At 38.4% G+C, this 10,898-nt stretch overlaps 1 protein-coding gene across 1 annotated transcript; it reads left to right on the forward strand.

Moving 5' to 3' along the window:
* Positions 1 to 7,228: 7,228 nt before the first annotated feature.
* On the forward strand, positions 7,229 to 8,482 carry LOC138310178 (uncharacterized). The gene has a single exon (XM_069251298.1). It carries the CDS (start codon positions 7,229 to 7,231, stop codon positions 8,480 to 8,482), a length of 1,254 nt encoding a protein of 417 aa, XP_069107399.1.
* The last annotated feature ends 2,416 nt before the right edge of the window (positions 8,483 to 10,898 follow it).

The following is a 10,898-nucleotide window of genomic DNA, read 5'->3' on the forward strand; positions in this document are numbered from 1 at the left end:
GCTAAGGTCAATTTGCTTATGCACGTTATTTTCAAACGTATTAAAACGGACATTTTCTGTAGATATAATACCAGAAACCTACAAACCTCATTATCACTCTATTATTTTTTATAACGAGAAAGTCAAATTAATGTAAGTCTTTATTTTCATTTTTCCACTGCTTACTGATTTATTCATGCATTCAACAATAGGCTTAAATATAATTTTGCTTAAATTTATATGTTGTCAGCCCATCATAACGTAAAGAAAATGACGTCGCGGTTTAAAACGTCACTTTTGATTATCGTCATCAAACTTTATTTCCTCCAGGTGGATATACAATATAAATCGTCAGAAAAAAAGGAGAAAATACGATACGACAGCCTTATGATTTAGATAAAATAATTTAAAGGCCCGGCCTTTCCGAAACAAAAAAAAATAGAGATTCTTAAAAATATTAATAACATAAGGAAACATATACAGATGAGGTTGCAATACCAAACAAATCACAGGTTTACGACGCGCAAAAAAAAAAAAAAAAAAAAAAAAAATACTGAGTGTTTTTAGTATTTTTTTTTTTTTTTTTTGCGCGTCGTAAACCTGTGAAAAAATGCAAGATTTCCTGCGTAAACTATATTTACAGTGAAGATTCGTTTCGCTGTTTTACCGTCTGGCTCATGATCAACGATAGTCAACTAACGCTCGGTAGTTAAGGACGACGGCGGGAAATATAATACGACCCGCGTTATGAAAATTGACATTTAATTTACATTATTTTAAATGTGCAGAGGGTGATGACAATTAATATTAACAGAAAGCTAACAATTTTTGCGAATCTACAAAATTATCAATCTCGTTTTGCAAATTAAAAACCGTTTCGGAAAGGTAGTGGGCCTTTAAAATCAATGCAATCTACGATATATAATCAGCAACATAAATTATTTACATGTACATGTAATATATGTTTCTGATAGAGTCAAGTGAACGAACATTATAGCGAAGGTTTAATTAACTTTATTACATTTTAAATTCAAATTATTTGTGTTATACATGTATCTTCAATAATATATATTCAAGTCAACCCTTATTGTAAAGATCTACATGAATAATGTATGTATTTTTAAAAGTGACTAACTTTAGATTTGCTTATATTTTGATATTGATTTGCTCAATTAAAAGAACCTTATCACTCAGTTATCTGCTTCATTAATATATTTTGTATTTTAGTACATTTGGCTAACTAAATGATATATCATGTTTCTAAGTTTCTAATAAATAGACTGCTTGAATCTTTCTTTTAAACATTTGATCTGTTGAATTTTGTTGGAATGATATACGTTTTGAAAGCATATTACACGTTAAGCAAATGCATGGATCCAATTTGAAAATTTATTATTCTTGTATTGAAAAATCGAAAAAATGTGTTAAAAAATAAAAAAAAAAATAAAAAATATTATCACTTTTTTTCCAATAACAGAAAATATTTTGATGGACAGACTAACATCCTCAATATTCCAGGGGTTGCTTTCACTGTCGTTTTATCCACCCCAGACTATGATAGTAAATCCTGAATGTAAATTATAAATTATCTATCTATACCTGACAGATGACAGATGTCGTACTATATTCTAATAAAAAATGTATTTTCAATTCTTAATCATAATTTAAAGATGTCCATATCTTGCAGTGTTTCGATTAAAATATATTTTAAAATTGTAATATATTTGCGAAGAATGGAAATTGAGCGCAAATATCCTGGAATAAACGCTAAGGGATATTTTCGTAAAGTTAGTTTCTAACTCTAATGAAAGACAGACATTACAAATATATCATGTCCTTTAGATCAACCGAGTATCCTATATAATGTCGATTATATAGAGAAACCTGTCTATTTAAAGTGCTTTGAATGTATTCAATATGATATATAGATTCCGCGACAGCCAGCCATTGTGATGATGTGATGTTTGACAATAAGAAGACAAACAGTCAACCATCTGGTGTGTGAGACGTCCTGCTTCAATCAAACATGGGACGCTCCACGACGACATTCTGTAAATATTCCTGAACCAGCTGTTTCATAACTTCTCGTATATACCGGTATGTCACATGCTATCTGGTCCCGGTACAACCATCGACTACCATGTATATTGACTATCATGGCCACAGAGTCCAATGTCCATAAAATCACATGCCAATTGACTCCTATATACATCGACTCCCATGTCTATCGACTCTCATGTCCATAGAATCCCATGTCCATCAACTCCCATGTCTATCAACTCCCATGTCCATCGACTCCAATATCCATAACCCCATGTCCGTCGACTCCCATGTCTATCGACTCAAATATCCATAGAATCCCATGCCCATCGACTCCCATGTCTATCGACTCCAATATTCATAATCCCATGTACATCGACTCCCATGTCTATCGACTCCAATATTCATAATCCCATGTACATCGACTCCCATGTCCATCGACTCCAATATCCATAATCCTAAGTCCGTCGGCTCCCATGTCTATCGACTCCAATATCCATAATCCCATATCCGTTGACTGATTGACTCCCATGTCCATCGACTCCAAATCCATAGAACCCCATGTCCATCGACTTCCATGTCCAATTTATGTTCATCACGAATCCCATGTTCATCGTTTCCCATGTCCATATAATCCCATGTCCATCGATTCCCATGTCCATAGAATCCCATGTCCATCGAATCCCATGTCCATAAAATCCCATGTCCGTCGACCAAATACATGTACCAATGTTTTTCCCTCCTGTCATCATCAACGAATTGCCAAAATCAGTTATGCTTTTAATGTCTTTAGCAATATTTCTTTATGTTTCGCGAAATGAATTCCGATTTTTTAATATCGAGTAACCTCCCCTTGATTGATTGTCATTACAACAGAATTGCCTCAGAGTTACCTCCCCTTTGATTGATTGCCATTACAACAGAATAGCCTCACGTGTTCTACTATCATTATACACTGATAATGATAATACTAGCAAGCATTGTTATTGAATCAATGTCAGTGAAAACTGTAAATATATACCCGTAAGCTATGTAGAAATATTCGATATTTTTGTGGTTGCTGAACCATGAATAATAACAAACAACGAAATGGTACTATACATTATTGGAGCCGCTGTTTCACATCCTCAAATATTTCTACCCCAAAGTACGTTAAAGGAAAAAAGAAGCACACACGGTCAATTCATTCCATATTGTATAGTAAGTTAATATGTGTCTGGTGTTCTGTAAAATGTCAGTGCTATATTAGGGCTTGACACATTCTGGATTTACAGAACATGGCAGCTGCCCCTGTGGATGTCATTTATAGAACCAAGTCGTGGAAGGTTTGTGAAAGAAAGTCGCAGTGCCTTAACCATTCGTTCTCTTTGGCCAGATGTGAATTACATGTGATGGATTGAATGTCAATAGTCTTCTAATTTAAAAATGTATACATGTGGATAAAGTGTCTATTCAGAGCAAACCAGAAGAAAATGTTTAGATTTTTCAATTTTTAAGTTTTCTTCTTATACACCATAAAAATACGCATACAAAGACAAAGCAAACTCATAATTTTAAACAACAATTTATTATCATTTACATAAATAAATATGTTTGTATCTGAAACCATGGATTAGATAGCCTAACTTATGGCATGTGAAACGTTGCAATATTCATTAAATTTTATATTTTTGTTCTAAAAAATAAATATTTGTTCTTAAAAAAATAAATATTTGTTCAATAATACAAAATATACATTCAAAAAATAAATATATGTTCATAAAGAATAAATATTTATTCAAAAATTGAAATATATGTTCATAAAAAAAATATATTTATTCAAAAAAATAAATATCTGTTCATAAAAAATAAATATTTATTCAAAAAATTAAATATATGTTCATAAAAATAAATAAATGTTCATAAAAAATAAATATATGGTCAAAAAAATAAATACATGTTCATAAAAAGTAAAATATATGGTCAAGAAAAATAAAAATATTTGTTCAATCTGTATTTAGGACAGCGTTTCACCCTGGTACACACCCTGGAAAATAAACACAAAACATAATTTTAAACAGTTTTTCGTACTATCAACATACTTACTTTTTATTAAACTGCATTGTGACGTCATGGCCTGACGTCAGAATTCCAGGACGTAGTGACAAAATGGCGGACTTCGCGGGATTTTCGTAACACATTTGACGTCGACATGTTTCAGTTAGGCCTATATGATGAAAAACTTCTTCTGCAAGTTGTTGACAAAAGAACTGTACATACCTTTCCATACACATGCCCTTAACTTAAGGAAATTCCATGTTTTACCTTAATTTTATAGCAATGACCAACTTTTCAAGTGTATATACCAGATTTCGGTCTATTTTAAGCAAAGCCTCTTATAAATCATATTTGCGCAAAACTCAAAAACTTGAACTAATGAAATATTGATATCCAGTTCTATACCTTATATACTACACTATATGTCCCTTGTTTTAGCCTGCTTATAGTAATGTCTTCAATAACAGCTAGGGTAAAACTTAATGTCACAGTTCTTCCAATACGTGTTTATGAGGGTCTTGAATCTGTTCACCGACTCGGCATTAACAATTTCCGAAGGTAGGGAGTTCCAGTCGTTGATCACTCTTATTGCAAATGAATGTTTCCGAATGTTAAGTCTCGTATGAGGTTTCAGTAATCTTTTATTGTGTCCCCTTGTTCTGTAATGGTCTTGCTTGGTCAGCATGCTTCGGCCTCTATCACTGGTTTTGTCAATTTCATTAATAATTCTGAATACTTGTAGAACATCAGCTCTTTTACGTCTGTACTCTAGAGATGGTAATCCAAGTTGACGCAATCGGTTTGAATAGGTTAAGTCGGAAAGTCCTTTTACTAGTTTGGTGGCCCGACGTTGCACATTTTCTAGTTGCTGAATATCCTTAAGTAGCAGTGGACTCCAAACTGTAGTAGCATATTCTAACTGTGGCCGAATGAGAGATTTATATAATGGCAGAAACATGTCTTTTTCGAGTGGACCAAACGTTCTCCTAATCATCCCCAGAAGTCGATTTGCTTTCTTGACACAAGTTGATACGTGTATGCTAAATTTGAGAGTTGGATCAAATATCACACCTAAATCCTTTTCTTCGCGTGTAATACTTAATATACTTTGTCCGTTGTTCCCCAACATACTGTACTCGGTTTCTGTGTTGTTATTTCCAAAATGCATAACTTTACATTTTTTACATATTGCCATTTCTGTGACCAGTCGTCCAATTTATTGAGGTCTCTTTGTATTTTTTCCGAATCATCGATGTTATTGGCTGTCCCATACACTTTGGTATCATCCGCGAAAAGTTTTGTTATGGAATATGTTGTTTCTGGAAGGTCATTAATAAATATCAAAAATAAAACAGGTCCGAGCACACTACCTTGGGGTACTCCGCTTATAACCGGGATCCAGGATGATGTTGTTCCGTTTAAAACAACCCGTTGTTGAATTTCTATCTGATAGAAACACCTTTATCCACGCGGTCATTTACCATTACCATATCGCAAACCTCAATAAGATATAATTATGCATTTACGGCATCATGCTAAACATCAAGCCCTGCAAAGCGAAAGTCTCGCCAAACGAGACTTGGAAAGTCTCAACGAGACTTTAGAATCTCGCATCCCGCGAGATCTTCAGTTTTAAAAATGGCTTCATGCTAGCTGCAGTGCACGTTTGCAAGAAGTATTATGGCGAATTCTAAAGGTGTTTCTTACGTCGAACCCACCCACAATGTGGAGTCGGGGGACGATAGGGATACCGGGCTTGACCCGGACTCCCGACGTGCCGGCGTACGTGGCCGATGTAGAGTTAGAGAGACCAGACACTCCTCTCCTATGTCTCAACCACGTGGTCGGAAAAGGGACAGGCACTATGGTGACCGTTCTTCTCTTTCTGATGATCGGGGAAAAGTAAGATCTTCTAGATATGATCGTTTTAAATGTTCTCGATCCCCATCTCATTCCAGAGATGTTTCTGATCTCGATCCCGTTCTCGGTCTAAAGATCGTTCTGTTTCACGAGGTCCTAGCGGGGGCGAATCGTCGTATTCGTATACTAGACATAGTAGTGAGGACGAGTCGTCCAAGTCGTCCATCTCGTCTCGGCGTAGTTCTAGCCTAAGTCCACCACGTAAACGAAAGAAAGCTAAACGTAATAGCAGTGACTCTCGTTCCAATTACGTCCGTTTTGAGGTGGCTGACACGGAAAGTGAGAAACCAGAACTACCATCAGATATGGCAAATTATGTAATGAACAAATTTACATCGTTCATTCCAGAGAAAATTTTAATGGATAAGATTCTGGACAAATATCCAGTGCCAAAGAACATTTCTGTTGGGGCACACAAGTTGACTCTTATGTGCCAGAAATTTTTCAGTCAGTAAATCGCTCGTATGGTAAGGCGTATGATCAAAACTTATCTTCAATTCAGACACGGGTTGGTAGCGTGATGGGACCCCTCTCAAAATTGTGGGTCGATATTGATGGTGTGCGCTCAGGTGAGACAGACAAGAAATTAGATCTGTTTTCATGTCTAGAACTGGTAGAAAAGACTATAACATTAGTTGGTCAAGCATTCAATGCTACTACCTATCACAGGCGGATGAATATCCTATACAACCTCACTAAGGACGTTAAGAAGTCCAAACACTTGTTGAAAGAAAACAGTGACAGGTTAACATCGGACAGTAAAATTTTTGGGAACAAATTCTACAAGGCATTGGTTAAATCTTCAGCCATTTCCCGGGAGTCACGTGAGATTTCCAAGGAATTAGCAGCCAAGTCTAAATCCAGCCTAGACCGCTCATAGGTCTACGAACACTCAGAGGGACCAGGCTAAGCCATACAATAAGCCCTTTCAGAAGAAGGCCCCATTTCGAGGAGGAGGAAGTGGTGGCCGATCCAACTCTTTCCGGGGACGCAGAGGAGCCCAAAAATCCTATAAAGGTAGGTTTATTACCTTCATTACAGGTAAACAAAAATCTAGACGCAATACCTCAGACTCTGTTAAAAGTACCGAACGAACCTCCAGCCGAGTTCAGCTCGGATTTAAACCTCGTTCATCTAGAAATAAAAGTCACTTTCTTTTCGGCGAATGATCATAAACAAACCAGTAGGGGGTCGTTTAAGACATTTCATAGACAACTGGAAAGTTATCACTCAGGACCCTCAGGTTCTGGAAATGGTACAAGGGATAAAAATTCCGCTGGTCAAGAAACCCTTTCAAACTCGGATCCCATCATCATGGGTGGAGGGTCAGGACGCACATTTAATAGAGTCAGAGGTACAAACCATGTTGGAGAAGAACGTGATTGTCAAATCGTTTCATTGCACGGGTCAGTTTCTAAGCCCTGTATTCTTGGTTCCAAAGAAGGACGGGGGAAATCGTCCAGTAATAAATCTGAAGAGACTGAACTCGTGTGTGGAGTATCAGCATTTTCAGATGGAGGGGGTACAGTCTCTAAAGACACTGATTCAGAAGGACGATTTCATGGTAAAACTAGACCTAAAGGACGCTTACTTCACAGTACCAGGTCCATCCAACTCATCAGAAATTTCTGAAGTTTCTTTGGGGGGACCAAATATACATGTTTGTGGCAATGCCTTTGGGCTAGCTCCAGGCCCTCGTTTTCTTCACCAAACTGATGAAACCAGTGGTAGCCCTCATGAGAAGGATAGGTGTCCGAATGGTAATTTACTTGGACGACATGATTCTTATGAACCAATCCAAGGAAAAGCTCCTGATGGACATACACTCTCTGAAATTCCTGTTGGACCAACTCGGATTTCTGATAAACACAGAGAAATCAGTTTGGATCCCTACTCACGAGATAGAATTTTTAGGCTATCTAGTCAACTCAATGGAAATGACATTGTCACTACCTCAAAGGAAGGTGTCAAAGGTCATCGACAAGTGTCGTCATTTGTTGACAAACAAAATAGTCACAGTGAGGGAGATGTCGGAGACTTTGGGTCACATGACCTCGACCTTGCAAGCGGTGGCTCCGCCCCTCTGCATTTACAGACATCTTCAAATGTCCCAAATCCAGACCTTCCTATTGGACAAATCTTACCAAGCGTTAGTAACTCTCTCCTCGGATTGTCTGGGGAGTTGAGATGGTGGATCTGTCAGATGGAGAGTTGGAATGGGAAGGCTATTATAAATGCAGGCCCGGATCTGATCATAGAGACGGACGCCTCAAAAAAAGGGTGGGGGGCGGCGTCAGGTACCAGCAGGGTTCAGGGCCTATGGACTTCGGAGGAGAGGACATTGTCATATCAATGTGCTGGAACTGAAGGCAGCACTATTAGCCCTGAGATCCTACACAAAGGAAAATTCCCCAAGTCATGTTCATCTGAGACTAGACAATCGGACAGCGGTAGCATATATATACAAAAGATGGGGGGACCAAATCTCGCCAGCTACTGTTGCTGACCAAGGATTTATGGGATTACTGTCTGAAAAAGGGAATGTATCTGACAGCAGAGTACCTTCCAGGCAGTTTTGAACACGGAGGCGGATTGGCAATCTCGCAACTTCCAGGACAGCAGCGACTGGCACTTGAAGGAAGAGGTGTTCAAGGCTCTAAACCGTCTCATGGGTCCATTCAAGCTCGACTTGTTTTTGCGAGTCGGCACAATCACCAAATGTCCAGGTATGTGAGCTGGCGCTCAGACCCATACGCAGTCCAATCGGATGCCTTCCAAATGAGGTGGACAGAGGAGGGTTTGTACCTATTCCCTCCGTTTCTCCATGATATCGAGGTGTCTAATGAAAGTACAATTGGAGAAGGCCACTGTAGTGCTGATAGCGCCGACGTGGCAATCTCGTCCATGGTACCCGTCTCTGCTGGGCATGCTAGTGGAGACTCCGGTGTTACTACCCCCGTACAAGGACCTCCTAACGTCGGTAACAGGAGAGTCCCACCCGCTATTAATCCAAAACAATTTCTAGGTTAGCGGCGTGGAAAATCTCCGGAGACAGGATGTTGGTAGAGGAGTTTCGGAAGAAGCTGCCAATATGCTTGGCAGAGTTTCTCATGGAGGAAAGGCACTAACACTGCTTACAACAGCTGTTGGCGTCAGTGGTGTTGCTGGTGCAATAGAAAACAGTTTGATCCATTTCGGACCCCTGTGGTAAACGTTGTTAACTACCTATCTGAATGTTTCGAGAAGGGAGATAAATACAGGACCCTCAACTCTCGGAGATCTGCTATTTCAGCATTTCACGAGATTGTTGACGGAACTAAGGTGGGTCAGCATGACCTTGTAAAGCGTTTCTTAAATGCCACCTTTAATGCTAGACCTCCACAACCTAGGTATATGGGCACATGGAATGTTGATATGGTATTGGGTTTTCTTGATCTCGAATCAATGTCTGTTCTTTCAGATAAGATGTTGACATTGAAGGTCAGTATGCTATTGGCCTTAACATCAGCGAGTCGAGTTTCTGAGCTTTGCGCTCTAGACACAAAGTTCATGTCGGATACAGGTTCCAAATTTACTTTCAAGTTAGCCAAACTTACAAAGTCTCGTCGTGTTGGAGACTCCCCTATTGAGGTTGTGTTTCAAGCCTATGTAGAAAACCCCAATTTGTGTGTAGTACAGACTCTCAGAGAATATCTGAAGAGGTCCGAGTCTTGGAGAAATCGTGACGCTACTAGTCGAACCCAGATTCTACTTAGTTACGTAGAGCCACACAAACCTGTTGTCTCGTGTACAGTTGCGGGCTGGTTAGTTTCCCTGTTAGGTTTGGCTGGTGTTGACACTGACAAGTTCAAGGCACACTCTACCCGTAGTGCCTCTACTTCAAAAGCTCGGGCAATGGGACTATCTTGCCAGGAAATAATGGAGAGAGGCCACTGGTCAAAAGTCTCCACGTTCAGGAGACATTATTTGAGGGAATCTTCTGATCTATCGAGTAAAGATAACTTTCAGAAAGCAGTGTTATCTGTAGGTTAGTACAGATGTATGCTTTAAACATGCATAATTATATCTTATTGAGGTTTGCGATATGAAATTGAGAATTTCATCAGTGCATGTAATGCACACAATGAAATTAGAATTTCATGAGCAAACCGAAATAAGATATAATTCCCAGGACCCTTACCCACCCTCTTTCTTGCTTACAAAGTTATCTTTGTATTGGTTTTGGGTTTATTATAAGAAATGAGTTGTTTAGTATACATGGAATGACTTAATGTACATGATGTCCTTTCTATACACACGCATGAGCAAAGTTGGCTTGCGTTCCATATAAGTTCCCCTTTTTCTATGTTACAGGAGGGAAGAGCGCAGGTGATGCCTAGACAGACAAAGAGGACTGGTTAGACGAGTCGACAGACCGATGTCCGTCCATGGATTTTTGAAATTTAAATGGAATTTTGATGTTAGATGCAATAAATATTGCAGTGTTTAATGTTTCTCTTTGTTAACGTTTTCCTTTACTATCATTCTTCCATTTTTAAAACTGAAGATCTCGCGGGATGCGAGATTCTAAAGTCTCGTTGAGACTTTCCAAGTCTCGTTTGGCGAGACTTTCGCTTTGCAGGGCTTGATGTTTAGCAAGATGCCGTAAATGCATAATTATATCTAATTTCGTTTGCTCAATGAAATTCTAATTTCATTGTGTGCATTACATGCCTGAAGAAAATATCTCAAAAATATGAGGCTATCTGCAAAATAATGTGGCCTTGTTTTATACAACTTTTTAAAAACGACGTTTTAATCCATATTCATTTCACTGAATACTGCATTTAAGTAACAAAATTATCCCTCAAATACAGGACTATTACCCTTACTCGAATATTCAGTGACATTCCTTGTACATACGGGAGTGTCCCCAACCTGTA

The sequence above is a fragment of the Argopecten irradians genome, chromosome 16 (assembly GCF_041381155.1).
Source record: "Argopecten irradians isolate NY chromosome 16, Ai_NY, whole genome shotgun sequence".
Classification (NCBI taxonomy): Eukaryota; Metazoa; Mollusca; class Bivalvia; order Pectinida; family Pectinidae; genus Argopecten; species Argopecten irradians.

What these genes read in the sequence shown, in the direction of transcription:
- LOC138310178 (XM_069251298.1), top strand. Translation starts at nt 7,229, where the DNA reads ATGGTACAAGGGATAAAAATTCCGCTGGTCAAGAAACCCTTTCAAACT.